This window comes from Monodon monoceros, unplaced genomic scaffold (assembly GCF_005190385.1).
Source record: "Monodon monoceros isolate NGI ecotype Baffin Bay Population unplaced genomic scaffold, NGI_Narwhal_1 Super_Scaffold_17, whole genome shotgun sequence".
In the NCBI taxonomy this organism is placed as follows: Eukaryota; Metazoa; Chordata; class Mammalia; order Artiodactyla; family Monodontidae; genus Monodon; species Monodon monoceros.
In genome coordinates this window covers 2777320-2803337 of record NW_021703773.1, presented here as the reverse complement: position 1 = coordinate 2803337, position 26018 = coordinate 2777320, and the positions used below count along the sequence as shown (strand labels likewise).

General features: G+C 56.1%; 1 protein-coding gene across 1 annotated transcript in view; it reads right to left on the bottom strand.

The window, feature by feature from the left end:
- Positions 1 to 26018, bottom strand: part of ANK1 (ankyrin 1) — a 96850-nt gene that overhangs the window by 27512 nt on the left and 43320 nt on the right. Inside the window, exons 17-37 of the mRNA XM_029226367.1 lie at positions 24953 to 25150; positions 22480 to 22578; positions 20596 to 20694; positions 20278 to 20376; positions 19195 to 19287; positions 18647 to 18719; positions 16921 to 17017; positions 15642 to 15720; positions 13566 to 13663; positions 13260 to 13484; positions 12148 to 12302; positions 11625 to 11836; positions 10924 to 11128; positions 10539 to 10635; positions 10097 to 10328; positions 8475 to 8600; positions 8229 to 8348; positions 7129 to 7207; positions 6792 to 6866; positions 5092 to 5223; positions 3665 to 3811 (exon numbers count right to left, since the gene is read on the bottom strand). Of these exons, the coding sequence (XP_029082200.1) occupies positions 3665 to 3811; positions 5092 to 5223; positions 6792 to 6866; positions 7129 to 7207; positions 8229 to 8348; positions 8475 to 8600; positions 10097 to 10328; positions 10539 to 10635; positions 10924 to 11128; positions 11625 to 11836; positions 12148 to 12302; positions 13260 to 13484; positions 13566 to 13663; positions 15642 to 15720; positions 16921 to 17017; positions 18647 to 18719; positions 19195 to 19287; positions 20278 to 20376; positions 20596 to 20694; positions 22480 to 22578; positions 24953 to 25150 (2740 nt within the window). The remainder of the gene's footprint in view (positions 1 to 3664; positions 3812 to 5091; positions 5224 to 6791; positions 6867 to 7128; positions 7208 to 8228; positions 8349 to 8474; positions 8601 to 10096; positions 10329 to 10538; positions 10636 to 10923; positions 11129 to 11624; positions 11837 to 12147; positions 12303 to 13259; positions 13485 to 13565; positions 13664 to 15641; positions 15721 to 16920; positions 17018 to 18646; positions 18720 to 19194; positions 19288 to 20277; positions 20377 to 20595; positions 20695 to 22479; positions 22579 to 24952; positions 25151 to 26018) is intronic.

Sequence of the window (26018 nt, the reverse complement as noted above, 5' to 3'; positions counted from 1 at the left end):
CCCCCGAAGCGTGGATCTGGGGCTGTAGGTGTCCATACTCAGTGGAGTGGGGATTACTGCTGATAGGGGCCATGCTCAGCGAGGGCCATCTCACACGGTCTGGGGTGGACCACAGCACAGGAAGGTTTGCTGAGTCCCCTGGGTTGAGCTCCAGAAGTGCCTGTCTCTCTGGCAGTCTCACGTGGCCCTGCCATACCTGGGTCGCCAGCCCATCCCTCAGTCTAGAGCTCTCCTCTCTGGGGTTGCCTTTTGGGGAAATCAGGTAACAGGCAACCAAACACACAGCTTTGGAGCAGAGCCGTCCAGCAGTGGCCCGCCCCCCAGCCTCCCCTCATCTGGGCTGTCACACTGGGTCTCTGTTAACCTAGGCCTAACGCTGCCCCCACTAGTTTGATGTCAGCAGCAAACCAGACAAGGGTGGACAGACAACCCTAACTCAGGCAGCAACCGCACTTCACTAGCTGTGTTCACTAAGAGTCCGCAGAAATGAGACATATTGTATTTCCAAGTAGACATTGTGTCCAACTCATCACACCAAATGGAGTTGACCAAACAGGATGTGAGATGTCCATTTTTTCCTTTTACATGAGAAACCTGTTTTATTTTTAGGAACATGCTTTTTTTTCGCTCCACGGGCAATTTTTTTTTCATGTTTATTCCAAGGGCCTGGGGTAGTTCCCTCCTGTGCAAGAGAAGCAAACTGGCTTTTTGACTTAAAGCCCCTTCTGCTCTGGCCAGTCCAGGCCAACACAGCAAGAAGAGCCAGGAAGGAAGGACAAGAGACCTCAGGTTCCTATCTTCCTGACACCACAGAGCAACCAGTCACTGCCTCGAGTGCCCACAGGGAGGCTGAGACGAGCAGAGAACGAGGTAAAGCACAGAGGAGGCAAGATGCCGCCGTGGCCATCGGCGCAGAGGCCTGGGCCGGCCCAGGACAGAAAGCCAGAGGAAGCGCAGGAGGCTGCTGTCCCCCTGTCCTTCCACCTCTGATCCCTCCTGCTCCTTCTCTCCGGGCCAGAAGGGCACCCACATGTGGGATGGTCTTCCTGGGACTGCAAAGAAGGCAGGAAAAATACACAGAAGCCAGCTCTGGTGCCCAGAAAGGCAGGATGGACCAAGCGGGCGTCTGTTCCTGAGCGTCTGCTCCGGCCTGGGGGAGCGTGCACACAGGGCACACGGCCTGCGTTTGCCGGGACACCTGCTGGACGAGGGGGTTCAGAAGGGCTGACAGGCGACAGAGCAGCCAGGAAGCACAGAAGCATTCAGAGTGTGACGTCTGCAACCAAAGCAGGGGAGGATCCCTTGTAAACTTGTTAGATCTTGTGACCCCTCTGCTCCAAACCTACAGCTGCTCTCCATCACTCTCCCAGTAAAACCAGTGTCCTCAGGAAGGCCTGGAAGAGCCGCCCTCCTGCTACCCCTGCCCTTTCTTCCTCCCCTCTGGCCCCTCACTGTACTGTGGATGCACCAGGCACGCCCGCTCAGGGCCACTGCCCGGGATGCTTGTATGGGTGCTCTCTCCCGAGTTTGCACACCCACTCCCTCCTCTCCCTCCAGCCTTTGTTCAGATGCTACCCACTCCCACCCCACTATTTAATCCCCCAAGCCCAGCACTCTGATCCCCCTTGCTTGAGTCTGTTTTTTCCCAGCGTCTACTTGCTAGCGCATTATACAATTCACTTACATATTATATTTTTGTTTGCCTCTCTACACAAAAGGTAAGCTCCATGAAGGCAGAGTTTGGGACTTTTCTTTCTTTCTTTCTTTCTTTCTTTCTTTTTGTCTGTTTGAGAACTGACTTATCTGCCCCGCTTAGAACAGCCCCTGGCATGTGGCAGGTGTTCAGAAAATATTTGCCAAGTGAGCTGACCAACTGCACAGCCTTTCCACAGTCACGGAGCACAGGACCCAGGCCCACGGGGGTTCGAACTCTGCTCAGGCGTTAGATGAGAGTCTCCAGGCCCAACTGGAATCCTGAGGCCAGCGGAGACATTCATAAACACCTGGGTCCGTAACTGCCCTTTTAAACAGTTTTTTTTTATTGTGATAAGAACACTTGACATGGGATCTATCCTCTTGACAGATTTTTGATTGTTGTAACTGCCTTGTTTATACTCATGTAATTTTATGGGCCTGGTGTCCGTAGAATTGGGGGACAAAACCCCCAAAACTTGAGTTGACTTGATTGAAACAGCTCTGGGGATGTTAAGAAACCCAACCAAGTCACCGGTTATCACGTAAAAAAGGGAGAAGTGTTCTGTCACTTGACTTCTCCCAGTTTGCAGCCATCAGCCCCTTTCCCTCGCTCCTAGTGAAAGGGAGTTTGTCACTTAGCAGTCCCTGCTGTGTCCGCCTAGTCCCCCAAGAGCAGGGAGAGGGCCAGCCTGGGAGCCCTCAACGCTGGGTCTGAGGGGCAAGCCTCCTCCATGGGAACAGCCCTGAGGGCACACAGGTCCCAGCAGGCAGCGAGGGCGCCCCAGCGTCAGGCCGGGGGCCCTTGGTGACATGCATCAGTGGAGGCTGATGGCCCCTGAACACCTGGCCCAGGTGAGACAGTGGAGACAGGCAGTGGGGGAGAGAGCAGACTTGCAGGCCAGGTGAGGTCAGAGACAGAAGAGAAAGGCCACAGCACGCGGTCAACAGATGAGCCCTGTGCCCAGGGGCCCTGGACAGCATGTTTCAGGAGACACAGGATGTGGGAGAGTCACCCGTGTCAGGGGCGCAGCATCCCCCTGGACAGGGCCCCTGTCCCCACCCTCCACTCAAAAGACCCCCACCACAGGGCCCCACATGGCGCGCGCACGTGCGCGTGGCCGGGAAGGCTGGTGACCTAGGAGCTGGGGGAGGACAGCGACGCAGCTGCGGGATGGCGCACGTGCCGGCCTCATGGAAGCCGGTTCACAGAACCATATTGCTTTTCAAGGCCTGTGAGGAGCCTCAGGTCTCTAATCCAACTTGCTGATTTTAGAGAAGAGGCTGATGGCTCAGCAGTGGAGTCAGGAGGAAAGGGGATAGAAGCCAGCCTCCCGGCTCCCACTGCAGGGTAGGGCCTCCACCCTGCTTCTGCGCCCCTGGTCAGCGACAGAGATGGAGGGGCAGTGGGGGTCCCGGCCCTGCTCCTCACTCGGCCGCTTCCCCTGCTAAAAGGAAGGTGTCCTCAAAGGCCGCAGGGGTGGGTGCCGGGGGCAAAGGTCAGGGCCCCCCGGGGCCCGGTCACATGGGGGCTTCTTGGCATAACGAACCACATCAAAACGAGTCAGGGAAAGAGATGGGGCGAGAAAAAAGGGAGAGAAAAGCAGAGACCGGGCTGAAGAAAAGATCCCGCTTAGTCTCAGAGAAGGGGCGGCAATAGGGCTTCAGGACGCCCCCTGGCTGGTCCCCACGGGACCTGCGCCAGAACCTAGCGCCCTTGCGTCTCCCCACCGACTGGGTCGCCGATGGGTCCGCGCATGCGCAGAGCTGGGGAGGGGGGGCGTGCGGCACGCGGGGCGTTGAGCGGGGCCTCGGCTCCTCCCGTCCTGCCTGGGCCCCGGGCGCCCCCCCCCCCACCTCTGCGTTCACCACCGCCCGTCCAGAGAGAGACTGACCTCCGGTCACCGGGAGAGAAGGTTCCAGGGAGGGTCAGGAGGCGGCGGCTCGGCCCCTTCGTCCAGGAGACACTCACCATTCATCTGGGAGGGGGACGACGAGTAGTCCCGGTCCGTGGGCCGGCGGTCGGGCTTCAGGTTGCGGCCCTGCCTGCCCGAGCCCTCCAGCATGTTCACGATCTCGCCGCGGTCGATGTGCCGCAGGGCCGCGTACAGGTTCTCCACTGCGGGCAGAGGGGAGGAAGGAGGGCGCTGGGGGGACCGCTACCCATCGCAGGGCGCGCGGGACGCCCGGCTCTGAACTCTGGTGGGGTGGGGGGAAGACTGCGAGGGGGGGGATTGCAGGCCCCCGCTTTTGTCAAAGTCAAAGCAAACTACCTCTTTGGAGAAGACGGCAGATCTGGGGACACTGCGGTTCCCGTCCGGCCCACGCAATAAAGCCAAAATCGCGGTAAAGCGAGAACACGAATGTTGTTGTTTTCCCAGTGCATATAAAAGTTATGTTTACACTACACTCTAGTCTATTAAGTGTGCAGTAGCATTCTGTCTAGAAAGACAAGGCATCTACCATACCTTTAAAATATTTTATGGCTAAAAAACGCTAACTGTCCTCTGAGCCTTCAGTGAGTCTTAATAGTCACATAAAGATCACTGATAACAGATCAGCGTAACAAATGCAATCATAATGAGAAATTTTGAAATATTGAGAGAATTACCCAAATGTGACAGACACGAAGTGAGCAAATGCTGTTGGAACAGACCTGCTGAATTTGATTGGGAAAAAAACACAGTATCTGCGAAGCGCCGTAAAGTGAGGTAGACCTGTGTTTTGTTATCCTTTAACAGATCTTTCCCAGACCCTAACAGCGGCGAATTTCAAGGCATGGGAAGTGTTTTTTTGTAACCGAAGAGGAATACTACAAGAAGATGAGTGAGAATGATTGGATTCTGTCTTCTGGAAATCCTTGGTCCTTGCCAGTTGATTTGCCATGCAAACGTAAACACTCAATTTCCTCTTAGCGCTTTGTATTTGGGAATGGGGTGCAGGAGGGGCTGAAAAGAGTGAGACAAATCTTCCCTCCCCCGTTGGAGACAATCCTGGAAGAAGAACTCCATCCGAGGGGGGACTCCTCACTGGGCTCTGTCCCGAGGGGACAATCCTCATTTGTTTGAGAGATTCAACCGGAAGGCACACACCCTACACAGATGCTGTCTGTCTTCTAGGGGTCCTGGTGCGCTGTGAACTCATTCTGAGGATGGGAAGAGATCACGGCCAAGATTCTCTGAAATCCCCTTCCGGCAGCCTTGCCCAGAAGACCAGGGATCCTGAGAGGTGCATGTGTGCGTGACTGTGCGTGTATGTATGAGTGAGACAGAGTGTGCAGAAGAGATTGGTTCCAAAGGCCAACACCACCCAGGGAATTTGGAGGGAGAACTACTTGGTGAGAAGAGGTCCTGGCACAGGCTTTGGGGAGAGAAGGCTCCCCAACCCATCGGTACTGACTCTTTGCATCTTGGCCTTCACGGATGACCCAGAGGTTCAACAAGGCCACGCTCTGCTCCAGCAAGGAGTTGGGGTTCTCCACGCGGATCCTGTTGATGTCATCCACGCTGAACTGCAGCTCGCGGGCCAGCTCTGCGCACAAAGAACCAAGACCGGGTGTGAGCCCAGCCAGAGCCCAGCCCCGGCCCCCGAGCCCGCGCGTGGAGTGGGGCGCCCGGCAGGGACCAGGAGATAAAGAGCAGTCTCCCTCTGGATTCTGTATTCCTTCTTCCCAAGGAATACCTAATGAAATGCTGACACTTACACTGTTGTATCCCCAGGGAACGAGCCAGGAGGAGGCATGTGCCCAGGAGAGTAAATAGGTATTGAATGAATGAGACTGAGCCACTCGTCCAAGGTCACAGGACAGGCTGGGGCCACAGCGGGAGAGGGACGGACCCACTGACTCCCTTGGTGCTGTCGGTGCTGCGCTGCATGCCACTGCCTTTCCCGGGAGAAGCAGTTATAATGGAAATGCATCACTGTGTTTACGTTTCTTCCCGGAAAGGCGGTATTCACATTTAAAATGAAAATACAATTTCCCATCTAAATGCAAGGCAATAACACAGAATGCTAGCTCTTCCCCTCCCGTGATTTTTATTGTTATTTCTCGCAGGTGCTTTAGATGAGAGAACAGCATCGGAGTCTCATTTCAAGGATGAGGAAGACCGGAGGGGAAAGTGATGGTGAGAATCAGCATATGCATGTACCCCCTCCACACACACACACACACTCACACACACCACATACACACCACACGCATCACATACGCACACCCACACACAACACACAAGCCACACACACATACACACCACACATACCACATCTCTCACACACACCACATACAAGCCACACACACAAACACACACAAAACCAAGAAGCAGCAGCAGACGTGCTTTTCGGGCTTAAAGGAGGAGCCGTCTCTGTTGTGAGCTCCGCCACGCCACCTTCCAGGAAGTTACTGCTAAGGTTTCCGAGCTTGTCTGAAGCCCTCTCTGCAGGTGGCTGAGTGAAGGGGGCCTGTTCATCCAAAATCTCACCGGAGAGCGGGGATTAAGTCACAGGGCCTGCGACCGAGTAGAACGCAGCCTGAGCTGTCACTGCCTCAGAGTCAGGTCTCTCCTCGTGGTGGACGGGACTCGTGTATGACTTCAGCCACGGCCAGAGATGACAGATGAAAAACGTCCAGACTTGATCTTCTTCCCTCCCTTCCCTCAGCAACGCCAGCCTGTGGGGACGGCGGCGTGTATGGTGCCGGGAGCCCTGGGCAGGCAGTCGGGATGCACATTTTTTGTTTGCTTGTGTGTGTGTCCTTGGTTTGCTGGCTTTGCAGGGCTCTGTCACTAACTCACTGCACAACTAAAGTCACCCCAGTTATCTAGGTCTCAGCCTCCCCATCTGTAAAATGGGCAGCCTGGATCCATGCTAAGGTCTCCTGTAACGTCCGAAGTTGAGTTTCTAAAAAGGAAAACCAGAGAGAAGTGGGGGAGGGAGGGAGCCCCCCTCTATTGGTAAACCATGGCGACAATCCCAGATCAGGTGCACACTGGTGGTGGGAAGAGGTTTAGAAACGCCTTCACCAGCTGGCCTTTAGCGGAGAGGAGGTGTAGAGGTAGGTGTAGACAGGCAAAGTGCTCTTCTGCCCCAATTGCCCCACTCACCGGCCCAGCTGAGGCCCAGGTGCTCTGATATAATAGCCATCTTCACGTCAGCCCGGTCTGCGCCGCTGAGGAAACCTGGGGGAAAGTATCGCATTCCATTTAGTAGCCTTGGCGGGACACAGAACCGACAGGCGTGGGCGAGGGACCTCAGAGGGTGCTTGGGGCCCACTCCGTGTCCACCCGATTGGTGGCTGAGCCTGAGGGGGTCAGTGGAGACCCCAGCCAAGGGCTGAGCCAATGGTGTCAGCTCGGAGCTCCCGTCGGGCTGAGGGGACGCTGCCTCCCTCACCGTCCCCGGGAAGGGAGTGAGCACAGAGAGTCACGGAGAGGTTGGTACCCAATGTGGACTCGCTGAGGATGCTGTATCTCAGGGCCAGCGGCGTCAGGGTCCTCCTCCGGTCATCGGCTCCACTGCCCTGCCGGAGAGAGACCAGGAAAGGGTGCTGTGGGTGCAGGAGGGGAGGACGCCCGGCCTGGCAGACGATGGGCAGCTGCACTGCCTGGAGCCTCGACACACAGGGTAGAAGTGTGGGCAGAGGGGGGGCAAGAGGGAGTCTCATGTACTTTATTATTATTATCATTAAGGATAAGCTCACATGGCCCTTATCACGTGCCAGGCCCTGATTGATGGACACAATCCCCTATGAGGTAGGTACCATCATTCCTCCCATCTCACCGGGGAGGAGGAAACTGAGACCCAGAGGGCGGACTAACCCGCCCAAGTTAACTCAGCCAGTAAGTGGGTGGAGCTGGAGTTTGAATTTTAAAAAAAGTTTTTCTTTTTCGATTCCTTTCTGCTCAAAAGACCGGGTTTTGATGCCCAAGCCTTCGCATGCTGTGGCAAAGCACCGGGATGCTTGTTCAAGGCTGTGGGAAACCCGCCTGTGAAAGAGAAGTCGGTTCTCCCTAGTCCTCAGACAGAAAGGAGAAAACGAGCCTCGGATGTCTGGATGTGACCTTGTTTGTCTAGTTCGGCGTGAAAGGCTGATGACGAAAATGACAGGACGACACCAGCAAAAGAGACCACCCCCTCCAGTGCAGTGGAGACTCAGCTGCTCCCAGGCACCAGTGATGCTTGGTGCTCACACCTCTGCTGAGCTCAGAGCCCTGAGCGAGCACAGGGCTGGGACACCAGGCTTCCCTTCTCTGAGGGCCTGGGCAAGACAAGTAAGTAGAGGAAAAAGAGGCTCCAAAAAAGCCCTGACGTGGCTGGGACACCTTAAGCCACCGGCCACCCGGCTGTCAGGCCTCGCCTTCCAATGTCCTGGAAGGGGCGTCCTGGGGAGCTCGGGGCCTCAGTGTGAACACGCGCGTCACCCTCACACCCTGACGTTTGTCCCCGAGCTTTGCGGGAAGGGCTGGGCCACAGCCCGTGTCGGGGAAGAGCCCAGGGCCTTTCTCCACCTGTTCGGCTGAGAGTCCCAGCAGGGCGCTCACCTTGGTGCAGGGTGGCATGGTGACGTTTAGGTGGCAGAGGATGTGCTGCGTGTCCTCGTACTTCATTGCCTTGCGCAGGAATGACAAGGACCCTGCTGGATCTCGACTGCTGTCCCTCACCTAGACTCAGTCACACAAAAGGGAGAGTCAGGGGCCGCCCCACTGGCCACCAGCCCAGCTGGCTCAGAGCTCTCCGCCTCCCGGACTTCTAGACCCGGGCGAGGGGTGGGCGAGAGGAGGCCGCACCTTGACAGGAATGGCCAACCGGCTCTCCCGGAAAGACTGGAAGAGGAAACTCCGCTGCTGGGCGGCCTTCTTGATGGGCACCAGGTTCCCGGAGAGCTCTGCGAAGAGGGGCATTCCTTCCAAAACCTGCAGGAAAGGGAAAGCAAATGCAGCTGGTCAGGAGCAATGCCCAGATGCCCGGTCCCGCCTGTCAGCTCCCGCCTCTGCTTCCCCACGACCCCCCAGGGGCCTTGCTCTGGGAGGCCCCACTGGGTGTTTTGGAAAGGTTATGGTGGATGCTTCCTTACTTCAAAGGAGTTTATAATAAGCAGAACTCTTCATATATCCCTGCGTGGTTGATCAGCGTTGCTATCAGAATACTCTAGAATTCCACTAGGAAATCATAATATGGCTTGCGAAAAACATTTATCTCTTTTAACACCATCCGACAATGTTTACTTTATATGAGTGCCAGAAGGACCATGTTGTGGTTTAATCTCATCCATAATATAATGATCCCTACTGTGTATATAATGCTTTCAACTGAGAAGTTATCGTGAACCCATTTGACAGTGGAGGAAACCGAGGCCCAAGGAGACTGGTTAGTGCCCAAAACAGCATTAGAGGCAGGTCCCAGCCCTGTGGTCCTTCTTCCGGGCCCTCAGAGCCCCCAGAAGGCTCAGCACAGCCTCTGAGGCCAGATCTTCAGAAAGGTCCTGCTCTGTCACACATCTTAACCTAAGTGAGGACCCTGGGACGGGTAACAGGTTCAAACCTAGTCCCCGTTCTTTACTGCTCCCCCATCTGCCCAGCCCCTCCCCTGCTTCCTCATCTGGGTGCTGCCAAACCCCCGGCGTGGCAGGGAAAGTGGGCTCTGCGGTCAGACTCCTGGGACAAATCCTTTCTCTGCCATTTACTCAGCTGTGTGACCTTGGGCAAGTTGCTTAACCTCCCTCAGTCTCGGTTTCCTCATCTGTAAACGGGGGATAACAAAAGGACACACAGTTATGAGAATCAGGGGAGATGACGCCACTCAAGCACTTTTTGCTTTTGGGCCACACGGTGCGGCACGCGGGATCTTAGTTACCCGACCAGGGATTGAACCCGTGCCCCCTGCAGTGGAAGTGCGGAGTCTTAACCAGGGGATGGCCAGGGAAGTCCCACTCAAGCACTTTTAAAAGTACCTGGGGTGTAAGAACTTGAATAAATGTCAGCTCCTAGCACCACAAATCACTGGGCTGACAGCCTGCTCTCTCCTTGACCCACATGGTGTCCCTCGGCTCTGGGGAAGCTTCCCGCTGATGCTTCTTAAAGGGACATGGCCCAGGAGCCCCTCTGCAGAGGCTGCCCTCCTGACAGCCCTGGGTCCTAAAGGCGCCGGCTGCCCGCGAGGCGGGAGCCCAGGGGGCCCAGGCCCCTACCTCTGTGTCCCTGCTCCGGGCCACGAGGCGGGAGCCCAGGGGGGCCAGGCCCCTACCTCTGTGTCCCTGCTCCGGGCCACGAGGCGGGAGCCCAGGGGGGCCAGGCCCCTACCTCTGTGTCCCTGCTCCGGGCCACGAGGCGGGAGCCCACGGGGGCCAGGCCCTACCTCTGTGTCCCTGCTCCGGGCCACGAGACGGGAGCCCAGGGGGGCCAGGCCCTACCTCTATGTCCCTGCTCCGGGCCACCTCCACGAAGTTCTCGTGCTGCTCCAGCGTCTTGTCCACCCTGTCATCCGTCGTCATGCAGTAGCAGCGCAGTCGCCCTTCTCGGGGGTCGTTCATCTTGGCGAAAATGACAAACTTGGCCATGTAGGGCACCGCGGTGAGCTCCTTGTACAGCAGGGTGGCGAAGTTCACAGCTTCAGCCGTCCGAGGGCAGTCCGACAGCCAGAACCTGAAAAGAGGGCAGCCGTGAGCCTGTCCCTAAATGCCTGAGGGGGAGCGTCTCCCCCATCCAATGGCCTGTAAGCTGAGTGGTGGCCTCTCTGACAGCCCCGGTGGTGGGGTGGGCAGGTGACGGCCTAAGCATGGCCACCCATGGGGACAGCGCTGTCCCCTCACGCAGGGCCCGGGGACCCATGGCACCGGGCAGGCGGGGTGTCACCTGGCAGAGACGTTGGTGGTGAAGGTGGCGCACTCATTGGCGTACATAAGCTTGGTGGTCCCCGTGATGTCTTCCCACTGGGCCTGGTCTGTCCCTCCTGTGACAGCAGTAGAAAGGGCTTGGGGGACCGTCTCCAGAGGCCAACGCGGGACGTGCACACCTGGCTGTGGCCCCGAGAGCACACCTACCCCTCCGCCCCTCCCCTCGGAGCAGCCCTCCTCTGGGGTTAGAGGGCTCTTCGGGGACAAGGCAGCTCTACTCGGACACAGCTGCTCGTCCCTCCGAGGAGCCCATCACTCCCTAGCTCTGTGTCCTCCCGTCTCCCCAGGTGTCGGTGGAAGGAGCTGCTGCCCAGAAGGCAGGGCGGGGCGGGGGCACCGCTCACCAATGACGCTGCAGAGCAGCCGCAGGCTGGTGGTGTCTCCCTCCCCGCTGTCCCGAGGGTTATCTGTCCAGGAGGGAGGGAGTGGGACGCGAAGCCCGATGGGGCGGTGGAACTTGCGGCGCCTCGGCTCCACGGTGACAATGGGGCTGAAGGTGGCCTGGTTGCCCAGGAGTTTGGTGACCAGCTCATCGGGTACAGGCTGGGCCTGTGAAGTGCCGAGGGGGTACACTCAGCCCCGGAGCAGCAGAGGGGCTCATGGACGGAGGAAGAGAGCAGCTGTCTGGGCAGGTGCGAAGGCTCCCGGGGCGGGGGGTGGGGGGGTGGCCCCACTCCTGCTGACGGCCAGCCCGGCTCTCCTCTCTGAGCCCCCGTCCCCATTTCCTTGCTGCTCCCCACTCCTGGGGGCCTTGCTCAGCATCAGGCACCTCTCCAGGAAGCCAAGTGGCTTCACCTCACGCTAAGCCTGTGGTTTAACACGTTATCTGGGGTTTTCTGCAAGTTACCAGGGCGACTGCCCTATCTCACCCACCCAACTTTCTTCTGAGCTTCAAGGTCAGGGCTCTAATGGGACTTTTCAGGCCCTAGACCAATGGGTGGAGATGTCCTGGGGAGGAGGGTCATCTCTGAGCACCCTGACGCCTTCCATCCCTGAACCCGGTCCAGGTGATGGGGCCCCAGCAGGTAAGGAGAGGCTGTATCACCTGCAGGGCCAGCTTCACTTTCTTGGTGACAGCATTTTCTGGGAAGGTGGCCTGCACCAGGGGGACGAGCGTGCTTTTCAGGGAGCCCCCCTCGGGGCCGATGGTGTCGTAGTCCTGGTAGAGCCTTGACATAATCACGAAGTACAAGGGGAAGTCGGTGGTAACGATGCGGCAGACCCTCTTCTTCTCCAGCTCCTCCAGGCTCCCCAGCTCTGCAACCACAGGCCCGTGCCCGCCCGTCACCATGGTGGCTTCCCAGGGCCCCTGATCCCCACTCTGGCGCCCCCTCCCCAGGCCCCGGCAGGGGCAGGAGGCTGGGCCACCTGGAAGGAGAAAGGTCCTGGCCCAGGGGGTCCTGCACAGGACACCAGGCTGCAGGGGCCCGGGCGCCGGAACTGGGCCATGTCTAGCCTCTCAGGGGGTCCCACACTCCGGGAGACCCCGAGAGCCCACCCCAAAGTGCAATCCCAAACCCCGTACTCCAGGAGGAGGGCCGTGCTCCGGATCCCTGGGGCTCGCGCACCTTCGTCCATCCCGTTGAGGATCTGATCCAGGTAGCTTTCTCCATAGCGGTTCTTGTGTTCCTTCCACACGGAGCCGTTTTCACTCCGCAGCACCACGAGCTCGCGGTCCCCACGGCCTTGGGAGGCGAAGTGGGGGACCTCCACGATGACAGGGCTGGGGGGACAGGGGACAGTGGAGAGGGGCCCGGACGCAGGTGTGCATGCCATGTGGGCGGCAGCCATGGGCTCAGTAGGGAAGAGTAGCCGGGTCCTGCCTGGAAAGAGGCTGTCCCGTCTGCAGCCTGGTCCTCACAGACGGACAGACCTGCCTCAGGTTCCAGAGAACCCCCACCCCCGGACCCTCTAGCTACCCACCAGGCCCCAACCTCAGTTCACAGGGGGCTCTCCTGCCATGGCCACACGGCCGAGGCTCAGCAGAATAAAGCTGCCCCTGGACCTGACCCCGAGGGCCCGCCTGACATCCTAGACGGGGGACCCAACCCCTCTGAGCCTCAGCTTCCTCCTGTGTCAGTGTGTGAAAGGACATTTCCTTGGGAGGATGGCTTTGAGGACTACATGTGAAGGGGAAGTCAACATGAAAGCGTTTTACAGCTGCTTTACAATCGGTGGATGAAAGCTTGGCAGCGGGGACAGGCTGTGGACGGAGACGGGAGGGCAGGGCCTACTGGGCAAGACCTGTTCCAACACAGAGCCCGTGGCGCCTGAGGGATGCAGAGCTCCAAGGAGAAGCCCTTCTGCTGCGGGAAAGGTGAGGAGGGAGGCTCTGAAACCATCAGTCCTGTCCTTGGGGGCCATGCTGCAGGGCCGCCTTCTAGGAAGACCGTTTCAGAGCTTAAATAATCAAACCCTGGGGGCCCCGAAGGGCCATCTTCATCCCCCCTCTAGTGTCACACAGGCGCTGAGGGCATTAAGCTCCCCCTGGGGAACAGACTCCTATGTGTACCTAGAACAGGCCGTGGAAGGAACACATGGACCCCTGGCTTTGACCGGTCAGGACACAGAGAGCACGGGTGCGGGCTGCAGGCTTGCCTCCCCTCTGCCCGGGCTGGGCTGGGGCTGGGTGGCCGCAGCGCAGCAGGGACAGGTCGGGGGCATGGGAGTGACCTCTCACCTCAGGAACTGGACTCCTGTGGGGCCCAGGGCGATGACCCTGCTGGCCAGGCCCTCCTCCTCGGCCAGCGGGGGCGGCGTGGGCAGCTTCTGGGGCTTCACCAGGCGGCAGGTGATGCGAGTGGGTGCTGCGCACGTCCGGGGCGGGACCACCACCCTCAGGCCGTTGTGCCTGCTGCCCCGCATGGAGCCCCCGCGGGCGTCCACCATGAAGCTCACCAGGAACCTAGGGCACAGCGGGTCCGTGTTGGCTTCTCCTGGGTGGGTGAGCAGGGCCAGAGCTGCCAGCCCCTCCCAGGCCACTCACCCTGTGTGCACAGGGCTGGCCACCGGACTGATGTTGTCTGAGGTCTCTGTGGCCGGGCTGCTGGGGATCAGTGAGTCTTCATCATACTCCTTAGATGCCTGCAGAGGGGAGAAAGGCCAGCGGTCCTATCACCCCCGGGCCACGGCTGATGGTCTCGGCCAAGGTTGGGGAGGCTCAGCCGTGAACCAAGGGGCCCAGTGTAGGAGGCGCTCCCCACTCCCTACCAACCCATTGGGACAGAGCTCACCCGGAGTCTAAAAGGAAGCACGGGCTTCCTCATACCGACACGGACGGCCTCTCCTTGGCTCGGGACCCTGGGCCAGAGCTTTGGACGATGGAGCGAGTCCTCCGTCCCATCCGGCCTCGGTCTCAGCTCCTACACCACGTGCGCTCCTGACCTGCCCGCGTCCTCCAGTTCGTCCCCACCGCTCCGCCCCTGACGCGAACCCTCCTCTCTACGCAGCTCGGTTTCACACTAGAGCTGGCGTTGCTTCCCCCACACCGTCGCCTACGAGCTGTTCGGCTCTGGGCAAGCCACGTGTCCTGGGGCATCGAGGGGCACGAGGGAAACAGACCCTCGTCCCGGGGGCTTCCCTATTCCTCAACTGCAAATGGGACAGCCCCTTCCTCGCAGTGACGTTGTGACTCGGGGACCACGGGGCTGCCTCGCCCCAGGCCTCGTACGTGGCGAGGACTCACGAAGCCAGCAGGTCGCCTCCAGGTTTCTTCTCAACTCTGCCCTCGCTCTCGCTTCCCCGTCGGTCCAGACACCCACGTCCCTCTCCTTCGCTGGACGCCCCTGTTCATTTTTCACCTCTCGCCTCCTGTGCGAAGCCTTCCCCTTGACTCTGATCTGGAAGGGCTCCCGCCACACAGATGGGCCCTGCGGTAGTCACCCTCCCTGCATTCTGAGCCCCTCCCCAGCTGGACCGTCTCCTCCCACCCCACACGGGGCACAGCGGGACGCCAGGAGACTCGGGTTCATGACTTAGGCAAGGACTCAGGGCACGGTTAGCCAGGGAACAGCAAGACCCGGGTCCGCTCGGAACTTCTCACTGTCGTCTTCAGCGGCCCCCGGGGAACGTGCCACAGCAGCCCCAGGGCCACGTTTGACCGGGTCTCCCAAATGCCACCCGGGGCGTGACACCAACGTCACACCACTATGATGTGCCCGAGGGTGGAACGGCGGATTGGACGGCGTCACAGCCGCCTCCGCCTGGTGCCACTTTCGGGTCGAGGCGACGCACGTGCCTTCAGTGGCAGGGGAAGAGACCAGCCTCATCTGGAAAACGGACAAGCCCGGCTCGGTGATCGGGCCTCAGGGTGGCCAGTCCCAACCTTCAAATACCACACTGCTTTCTTTTTACCCTAGAAAACCCCTTTGCCCAGGTGAATAAGTGCCAAATGGCCTAAGATTAAACCAAGAGGAATTACATTGTTTTAAACCATCCCACCGATCTTGGAGACAAATTCAGGTGGCATCCAGGGAAGCCACAAAATAGGGTATTGTAATGAGTAACAGTCCACGCCGGGAACAGCTCTCCCTTGACGTCCTCTTTCCATCTGTATTGGTATTTTAAGCTCCCGGTAATCCCTTGAGGAAGGTGAGGCAGAAACTGTCCCCTTTTTTTATGGACGTGAAAGAAAAAAAGTCCAGAGTTCCAGAGTCGCCCGCAGCTTCACAGAAGAGCAGATGCAGCCTCAGGCTCCCTCTCTGGCGCCGGGACCCTTGGCCCCAACAGGTGCATAAGGCGTGTGCTCAGGGGCTGTGGCCCCGAGAACATGGGCTTCGGAGCCAAAACTTCTGGAGTCAGTTCTCAGCCCCACTGAGACCAGCGTGAGGGTGTCCCACGCGCCCTTGGGCTCTCGGAGACCCAGATCATCAATAGCTAGGATAAGAGCACTGACAGCACAAGTGCCACCAAGAACACGTGGAATCTGGGACCTGCGGGGCTTGGTAAACGCTGCCAGCTTTCAGCTATGAGTTCCTATTGTCCTGCAGGTCATCTCAAAACAATCACTGTCCAGGGGACCTGCTCCCTGCCGAGGCGAAGTAAGAGAAAGGATGCTTCTTACCTGCTCTGGCTCTTCAGATCTGATCACCACTGTCTCAGGTGTGACGCAAGGAATCCGAGGGATGGCTGGGGATTCCACCCTGTGTGCCGAGAACATTGGGACATCAAGGGATGATCCTTATGAGTAGCCCCCCTCTTCCACGGAAGGCCTTAGTGAAACACTTCTGTACCCCCAGGATCACCTATCCGATTGGACCGCTCGCCACCACTTGAACCCCACTGGCACATGTGGTACATCCTGGCCTTCACACACTGACCAGCCTCCTCCCTCTGCCCCCATGCCTGTCCCCAGAGCCTGACTGTCCTGGCTGAGCGAAGGACCTGCCTCCTCTAGGAAGTCTTCCTGCATGCACCACCCCTGTTCTGCAGCCTTCGACCCCTTGGTGAGGGAACCCTCGCTCTGGCCATTACATCTTATTCTGCGTCACGATCTGTCCACTGGGTGTGTGTTTTGATTCTACCAATATATCTGTAGGTTCTCCATGGTCAGGGTCCAAGTCTCAAGTTTCTTTCTAAACGAAGTTCAGTAAATACTAATCATAGTTTTCCTTCTCCTTGGTCCATTGCCCTATTTTGTATAAGCCCTGGGACCAAGCTGGCACACGTCTGTCTTTTCAGAAAATACCAAGGGCTCAGTGTTTCTAGAAAGTTGTCACTTTTAGATTCATTCACAAAGTCCCCGGGTGTGGCGATGCACCCACATCGCAATAGCTCACAGCATCTCAGGGAGGAATGAGAAACACAGGCAGACACAAACCCTCCGTGGGTCTTCCCTAATGGACAGGCCGACGGAGGGACGTGGCCGGCCTCTGAGGCCAGCTTGGCAAAAGTTCCTTTCTTTTTTTTATTATTTAAATTCTTTCAATTGAATGAAAGCTTTTAAAAATTCTGTAGTGCTTTGCAATTTTCAAAAGTTTCCCACACACGATTTCATATAATCCCACAATGACACACACCCCCTTTTTTGGCAATGGTTTCTAATGGCAATCTCCCTTGGTGGATTTTTTCTGGTGAGAAGCTGAGTGTGTGAGAGGGGGAGGGGTATGGAGACTGAGCGAGGAGAGAAGGAACAGTGGGGGGCAGGGACCCCTGAGAGGGTGGCTTGCGGTAGGAAAGACCTCTGCGCCTGCCTGGCACCCCTGGTGCAGGGCTAGCTCATCCTAAGGTACTGGACCAGCACTCCGTCCGGGCTCGGCCTTCCTGGAACCTTCCAGCTCTGGAGTCTTCCTACTCAGTCCCCGGGGTGGACCTTGACCTACCCCGGCGTGAGCATTACTTACACTTGGTCCAGCTTCGGCACAAAATCCAGCAGCTCTTTCTCTTCATCTATATCCCTGGAATCCTGCTTCTCAGCCTTGAAGCCAACAAGTTCTTCCCCTGAAACCGCACAAGTTTAAGTGAGTGACAGGACGGAGATTCCCTCTTTCTTTTTCAAAAGAAAAGAGGGAATCTGCTGCTCTTCTCAACGCTCACCCCCAAGGAGTGGGGGAAGGTCTCAGATGTTCCAGGAGGACCATAGCAACGTCTTCAACCAGCCCTGACCCTGTTCCTCCAGCCCTGGTACCTGGAGTGGGGCAGCCAGCCCCTGATATCTTAGTCTGCACCAGGCTTTGGAGAAGAAAACAGTTCCCTCAAAAAAAAGAACTTTTTTTGCCTGACAAGTTCCACTTCAAAACAGCCCTTGTGGCGTGTGCAGTGACACCAAAGAAAGAGGTGCTTCTGTTCTTTTCCACACCACACGAGACAGAAGAATAAACGACTGTGGAACCAAACCCATCCATTTTGAGAGGCTCTAGGAACTTTAATAACCATGGCAGCTGAACCCTCATTATTTCCTAAGCGCATCACCAGGAGGTTCAAAGTCTGTCTGCAAACCAGACTGCCTCTTTGTTTCTCTCGCCTCCTTGAACTGGAGTTGGAGCCCTGGACCTTGCAGGGTCCTTTACTGCCCCTCAGCAGTGTGTGTCCTGGCGTTGTGATCTGGAGCCGACAGGATGGAATCACAGCAGCTCATGCAGTTATGATCACAGACACAGTGACATGGGCACAGACACAGACATGGACAGGTTGGAGCCGCCCGCCAGGGCACGGATTTACGGATGGAAATTTCCTGTTTTAGTCAAGCTCTGATTGTTATGAAAACCAGGGATGGATTAGTGAGATCTTGGATCGCTTAGAGTGAAATGCACTTGTGAGAATGGACCACAGGGAACAGAAAGTGTTTCATACCCATTATAGTTATATGAGCAGTTCCTGGAAAGCAAAGAAGAGCCAAGTTTAAGGATGGATAGGATTGAAGTCAGTTAAATTAAGAGGCATATCATCAAAGGGGATACAGGAGAGCTTTCATCGCCGAGTTGACAAAACTACATGACCCCTGGGTTACTGATATGCAAGGGGCCAGAGAGAAATCTGATCCAGCCCCACCCTTTTTTTTTAATCGCGATTTTTCTCTTCCAAGTTAAGTGGGAAGACAGGCTTGCCTGGGGCAGGAAAAATGCCATAAGTACCGGTGGCCACAGAAGTTGAAACTATAGTCATTTCATAATGACTGACTGTCGACCCAGCGGGTGGTTAGAAGAGCAGCTTATGAAAAGCAATTCTTCCAGATTTTAAATGAAACAAGCTTTGTTCAAAGCACAAGGAACACACCAAGTGGAATTTTATGACAGTTCCTTACAGCTCTGAGAGCTGACTGAGTTGAATCACAGTCCTTGTATGATATAGGCAGACACACATGTATTTGTGAAACTTTGTGGGATTTTATATTTTAATCCCTGCGATGTAGATTTCCTTCTTCTAAAATCACATTAAAGGGGTCTTTTGGATAACGGACAGCATCTTTAGAGCGTGGTTCTGTCCAGCTCCGACTAGGTCGGCAGAGGTGGGCATGCTGTCAGGTGCCCCGGGGCGGCAGCAGGGCCCCCCGCCCCCGGAGTGTTCAGAGCCCCGACCACCCCTTTCAGCCTGACTTGACCCGGACGCGGTGTTGATCCCAGCCTGTACCTTCATCTTCAGAGACGTCCAGGATCTCATCCACCGTCTCGGGGAAGCTCATCCGGTGCTTGTCGCTGACCAACTAAAAGGAGGAAAAGCAAAGACTTCAACCCAAACACAGCAGTGGGCCCTTTCACCCATTCAGCAGTTACCTGGTTATGCTTATGAGTGTGGAGACAGGAAGGAGACGGCAAAGGATGTTTGTCCCAAATGAAGAAAATGACAGCTAAGAGGGTCTCTGGGGTCTGGCAGGAACCGCAGAGGGATGAACGGAACCCCAGCTTCCCGGCGCCTGGTACCTGCCCCCAGTCCCATCCAGGGCTGCCCGCTCCGGTCTGGTGGCGGCCCCTACTCCTCCGGCCGCTAGGTGGCAGTAAAGACCCGCCTGATGAAGGAGGAGGCCCGCCCCCCGTGCCCCGTCCCCAATTCTTTTGGCTCTGAGCTTCCCGCGGGAATCCTAGGACACCTAGGCTCCCTTTCCCGGGGTACCCCAAGGGGCGCCCTGCGGCCAGGCTGTGTGTGTCCGGGGTAGGGGTGCAGGGGAGGAGCAGACGTACCGCGACACTGGTTTCATCCGTGACAACCTTGAGCACGTCTGTTACAGAAATGTAGCCCAAGCGCTTGGCTATGGCCAGAGGTGTGGTTCCATTCTGGGGAGAACAGCAGAGGGAGGGCGAGGTCAGACCGAGCTCACGCCCCAATCGTTCGTACCCAGAGCAAGACCCCTGCACACGCGTGGGCCCAGATGTGTGTCGCCGACGCCCGCAGCGACGCTGCAGGGCGAGAGGAGGCCACGGTGCGCGAGCCTTGAATGGGAGCAGGGGAGATCTTACCACCAAAGTCAAGGGTGGCCAAGAGGAGAGCCAGAGGGAAGGTCAGGGTCAGGGGGGCACCAGATGCAGTTGTAGGAATAGGAGGGCACTGGGCAGTACTGCCCAAGGCTCCCAAGGCCGGTTCTTTGGGTGTCAGTTACTGAGCATTCAAATAGTTAAAGTAATCCACATACTTCAGTGAACTCTTCTCAGGCCAATCAGAAATCACGAGTCACCAGAAACAGGGGAGGGGCCTATTTCTACTCTGATTTTAAAAGGCAGAGCTAAGTGGCACTAAACGGATACTGAGGCTTTCTCTTCTTCTAAGTTCTCTGGTCCCAGGGTGTGCCCCGCTCCGATTCAGCCCCATCCACAGTTACACGGTTTCAGCAACCGCACCTACAATCAAAGGCCTGCATGCTTGCTGAGCTGGAAGCGGCCGCGGCGATAACCTAGTAAAGCTGACAATCGCGTTATCCAGGGCAGGAAGTTCACCCTGAACTGTGACCACGGACATGGATGAAGACCCCGAGGCCCCCAAACCTCACACACCACTCAAGACATTTGGCTTTGTTCACTCCCACAGATTTCAGAAAGGGTTTTGACAATATTTTAAAAAACATAAAAAGGGGGGAGGGGAAACAGTGCTACCAGGATAACCTTGTGTCTTCCAGAAGGAGGAACTAATCCCAACAGCCCACGCCCTGGGGAGCCCGTCCAGGCCCCAGACGCACAGGAGGATGACCCGAGCTTCCCTGGTGAAGGGATATCGCATGCGGCTGCCCGTGAGAGCAGGTCTCTGAAATCAGGAACCGGGCGTGTACTTACCGAGCTGACCTCGTTTGGGGAAGCACCATTTTTGAGAAGCAGTGTCACGATGTCTGTATGGCCTTGTTGAGCTGCCTGGTGCAGGGGACTGTATCCGAGCTGTAAAGCAGGCAGACGTTTGGCAGGATGAGCTAGCTACGAGAGAAAGCACTGCCCACCTGCCACAGAGTGTGTGCGTCTTCTGTGTGCAACGTAGAAAGGCATTTTCCCCATTTCCTCCTCCAGCGTCAAAGCTGAAAGTTGTGGTGGGGCCCCAAGTGCGCCCGGAGTGACCCTGGCTGCATCTGAACTTGGCACTGCTCTCAGGCATCCCAGTACCTTAGTCTTGGCATTGACGTCCGCCTGGTGCTGTAGCAGGAACTTCACCAGCCTGATATTCCCATAATGGCTCGCCACGTGGAGTGGAGTGTAACCCATCTGGAAAGCAAGAGAGGAGACAGGGTGACCAGCAAGGCTTCAGGGGACACCACGAGCCGTTCTGAGCTGGACGGGAATGAAAGTCTCACGACAGCGGTGACTGAAAGAGAGGATGGACGAGGAGGCCCTTTGCAAGGTCGGCAGTGGGGCACCACGGGCCTGGGAGGGGCAGGGCTCGGTGTCAGTCAAGTGCAGTGTGAGATGACTAGGAGAGACCCAAGTGGAGAGGTTAAGTAGGTGACTGGAAACCCGACACTGAGCCCGGGGAAGAGGGCAAGGCAAGGAGGCACCTGAGGGGAGTTGAAAGTCTTGGAGGTGAGAGAGGTCCCCCAGGATAAGTGTGGAGAGAAAAAGTGGGGCCCATGGACTGAGGCAGTACTTACAGGGAGGTCAGAAAGGAGGACGGGGAGGGAGCAGCAAAGAGGAGGGAGGAAAGCCAGGAGAGGCCCGTGTTACAGAAGCCAAAAGGGGTCACCCCCAGAAGGAGGGAGCCGCCAGCAGACCCTGGGAGGGCAGCAGACTCAGATGAGCACAGGCAGCAGTGCAGAGATCACTGCCGACCCAGACAAGACCTGCTTTGCACACCTATTTCCACTAGAAAGCTGAAATCCCACTGAAAAACGTCCCAAAAGGCTGTCTAGGTTACAGAGTTGTACCATAATGGAACTTATAGGAACTGGCCGTGGCTTTGGGCATTTATTCATTTGAGTTTTGTCTGCAGAGGAGGTAATTGTCAAGAAAGCCATTCTGCTGACTATTTTAATGCTCCCTCCAAACGCCAACAAGCCAAGGCTCTCTGGGCTCCTAAGTGTCCCTGGGGAGCCCGGTCCCAGAGATGATCTGGACCCAGACCCTGCAGGCTGGACCTGGAGTGATGGGATGGCTTTGGGACCCCCAAGTTCTAACCCACAACATAAGATCTCTCAGGGCAGGACCCCAAAAGACTAAACCAGGCCCACAAAAGAAGCCTCAAAGATCCAGAACATTCTTGAGTTTAAAGCAGGTTCCTTTTGAAGCTATAGGCAGCTGGGGATAAAATATGTCTCTGGATTTTTCTCAGGGAGGCTTCAATGTCACACTGCTGCCCGATGTGCTTGAGGAACACTGGAAGAGGCTGGAGCTACAGGGGCGTCACTCTGTCCCTTCCTTTGAATACAGTTGCCTTTTGGTGAAAAGGAACAAAATGCCACTTCTTCCAGGAAGCCTCTTCCTTCCACCAAATGGAAACACCCTCTCCTCCCTCTGTGCTCCATGGGTTCACGAGAAGCCCCCTTGCACCACATATCACACCGGCTGTCCCTTCCTGCCTCTTATGTCATCTGCAGATGCCTTGAGGCTCATTGCACTGTGCGCTGGGCACTGGGTCATCCTCCACCCAACCCCCACCCCCGGAGCTCCCTGCACACACAGAGGCTCAAAGAATGCTGACCTGCTTTTAGCCAAATGCCAGAGGAGAAGGGGCGGAATTTTCCAGCACATCCTGATATTTTGATACCTTGCTCATGTAAGACAGGGCTTGGAATCATGATTAAACTTCTTTTCACTACAGAGGATCAAAGGTCTAGCCAACTTTTTAGACTCCCCACTGGAAAGTGAGCCCATTGGCCTGGGGTCCTCAAACTCCACTGCCGCCCCTAGGAAGTGGCAGACAGGAATGGGCCACTGGGTCCTCGGGGTATCAAATATCCTCAGATGGACCAGTGATGGAGGCCGGAGTGGGTAGGCCTGTGGGTGCAGGGGGAAGAGGGGAGTCCCCGTGGACAGAGTGCCGGCTGCTGGCCTTACCCGGGTGGTGGCATCCACCGTGACACCATGTTTGATCAGCACATCTGCCACTGGAACGTGACCTTCTTGTGCGACCAGATGAAGGGGAGTGAGTCCACTCTGGAAAGGAAAAGCAGTTCATCAGCTTGGAGCCAGGAAAGAATTCCAGGCGACACTGAAAGAGCACTGAGGTTTGGGAGTCGAACTTGGCTTTGCACGCTCCAACCAGTTGTTTGACCTTAGACAAGCTCTTCTAGCCCCGCCCCCCCCATCCTTAACTAAAATATGAGGTGGTTAGACTGAATCAGAGGTCAGCAACAGTTTCTGTTAAGGGCCAGATGGTCAATATTTTAGGTTTGTGTCTTTCTTGCAACTACCCAGCTCCGTCAGTTATAGTGAGAAAGCAGCTATGCCAACACGTAAATGAATGGGCATGACTGGGTTCCAATAAAACTTTATTTGTACAAACAAGTGGTGGGCCAGATTTGGACCCCAGGCCGTAGTTTGCTGATCTCTGAACTAGATGAACTTTATGATCCTTTCCAGTGGTAACATTTCCTATTTCCATGACTCGAGATGAGCTTCAAAGCCTTGGTTTGCTTATCGAGAAAATCGGGATTATAACTGACGAATCTCAAGGGCAAAGGAGGGCTCACTTGAGAAAACAGACGAAAATGCATTGTAAACCACGACGTGACATTTAAATGCAGCCTGTGATCAGCACATCCCAGCCAGTAAACAGGGTGGAGGATCCTGCTGGGACCGAAACCCCCAGATTCTTGGAGTTTTCATCACAGCTTTCTCACGAGGATGGTGATGCTCCAGTGATCTTGACTGACACGTGCGCATTCACGCAAAAATGCCAGGAAAGGCTTCCCTCCCCCGGAGCCCGCTCAATACGCCTTACTAACCGTGGGGCAAACAGGGCTGCAGCTCCTCTGTCATCGGAGCCAGTGGGCAGGGCCTGCCCCCTCTCCAGAGACTCCACTCGCCCTCCCCTGCCGTCTGCGCTTCCCCCGAGGCTGATGGGAGGCCCAGTGGTGCGCCTGCCTAGCTGAAGCCTGTGCAGGCAGGTGGGGCTGCCCATATAAGAACAGGTCCTGGGTCGGTCACAAGCGTCCGGGTGCCTTGCCTGATCCTTGGGATAACACAGTAACCTGACTGGTGAGTGTGGATGTGGATGAGTGGGGATGTCTCAGGGCAGGGCACCCCCATTCTCCTCCTGGCTCATTTAAATGGCACCAGCAAGAAACCAAGAGTCCTGTCCAACACAGTGGTCCTGCCCTAACAGTTCCCTCCTGGGGGTCACCTGTCCAAAGCTGTCCAGATAGAGCCAATGGATCCACACGTTTTTAAGAAATCTTAAGTTACCCTCAAAATGCTTGCCTTTCTGAAACTGTATTATGTTCATTTGTCGTCTAAAGAAGTGACTCTTCATATCGTATGATTCCATTTGTACGAAATGTCCAGAACAGGCAAATTCATAGTGACAGAGAGTAGATTAGTTGCCAGGGGATGGGGGTTTGAGGGAAATGGGATGTGGCTGCTAATGGGTCTGAGGCTTCCTTTGGGGGTGATGGAAAAGTTCTACAGTTAGACAGTGGTGGTGTTTGTCCAATTCTGCAAATAGACCAAAAACCCACCGACTAGTACAGTTCAAAAGAGCGAATTCTATGGTACGTGAATTATATTTCAATAAAATTGGTGTTTAACAAAAGAAGTGACTCTTAGTCTTTCTTGGGTCATGCGTTCTTTCGAGAAGCTGATGAAAACCATGAGGGTGTCCCCTGGGAAACGGCTCCCACGCCCATCCTCCCACATGCCAGGTACACCACATAGAGGGTTTCCTGCTCACACGTCAACAGTCCCTGGACTGAGACTCCATTGAAGGGACAGGTTGGCACTGAAAACAATATCTTCCTCACAGAAAAAGAATACTTAGTCCCAGCTTACTTAGTACATTCCTGAATGTAGACACTGGCCTATACTTGGGAAAGCATGCAATGGATTTCAGTAGTGATCTTTTTGTAGATTCTTGAGTCAACCTCTTTAGAAAGGACCAGCCAAAGCTTTGGCATCAGGTAGGCTTGGGGTCCTGCAATCTTGGAATAAGCAACCTTTCTGAACTTGTTTATTCATTTACAAAACTGAGATAAAACCTACACAGGGGGACTTCCCTGGTGGTCCAGTGGTTAGGAATCCACCTTCCAGTGCAGGGGACGCGGGTTTGATCCCTGGTTGGGGATCTAAGATCCCACATGTCACGGGGCAACTAAAGCCCGCGAGCCGCAACTACTGAGCCCATGCGCCACAACTAGAGAGAAGCCCACACACTGCAACGAAGAACACATACACACACACACGCGCGCGCGTGCACATCACCTGATTCAGAACCGGGGCACACAGCAGGTGCTTGGTCCTGAGGTGCAGTGTGTCGTCAGCTGACCCCCCAATGTGATTGAGTCTGTAGGGATATTTGCAGACGCGTGTTTACCTTGTTGCCCAGGTTGCCGTTGGCCTGTTTGGAGAGCAGGAGAGCCACCATGTCCGCGTGACCCTCCTGGGCCGCCAGGTGGAGGGGTGTCACGCCTTGCACGGACTCTGCGTTCGCCGAGCCCCCGTACTGCAGCAGGTTGCGGGCCACCTCCATCTGGTTCTGCTTGGCAGCGATGTGCAGAGGGGTGTAGCCGTTCTGAAATAGAAGGGGCCACCGGAGCCTGGTTACAGGAGTGCTGAGTTGACAAGCTTAGCACGTGCCTTATGTTTTAGATCCTCTGAGGAGGGGCCAGGAGGCCTGGTTCAGGGCTGGTGTCACCTGGGAGGGCCATTCCAGTAAACAAACCAACCAACCGAGTCCATTTGGTTTGGAGAGGCTCCCAGAGCCAGCAAATGCCCTACCCATTCTCTCCATCTATCTTCTGTGCACAAGGTGCTCTGTCCCCAACAGATGCTAGGATTCAACCAGGCAGCAGGCCTACAGAACACCCAGCAAGCTAGGCACACAAGTAAATGAAAGGCTTCCATGCCCTCTTTCCTACAGTAAGAAACATGCCCCCCCAAAGCCAGTTCATAGAGGAAAAGGAACAGAGCCCTTCTCTCCTCGTGATGTTGGGCCAAGAGCTCCCCCTGGGCCTGGTGGCTTCAGGCAGGTGGCGTTAAGAGTACATGTCCCCAGCAAGGGACCTGGGGTTGTGGAGTCAGTCCTTGGTCCACTTTAACCGGCCATGTGACTAGGGGCAAGATGGTCAACTAGACTTCCTTTCGTATTTTTTAAGCCATTGTAAGAGGACAATAACATCTACCTTGTTCTTAAAGCTGTTGAATGGATCAAATATGATAATATATGTGAAGGTGCTTTCCAAAATTGAGATATAAAATTAATAAAACCTTTGTATGGTTTTGCAGTGCCCTGGTTCACAAATCTGTTAAGTCCGTTATGAGATGAGGAGATTGGTCCCACAGTAAATCAGCTACGTCACTGTGCACTCTCTATTCAGCTGGCTTTCCTTTCCCCTTTGTCTTGGGAGGAAGACTTTCTCAATGAAGGAAGCAGTGCATGG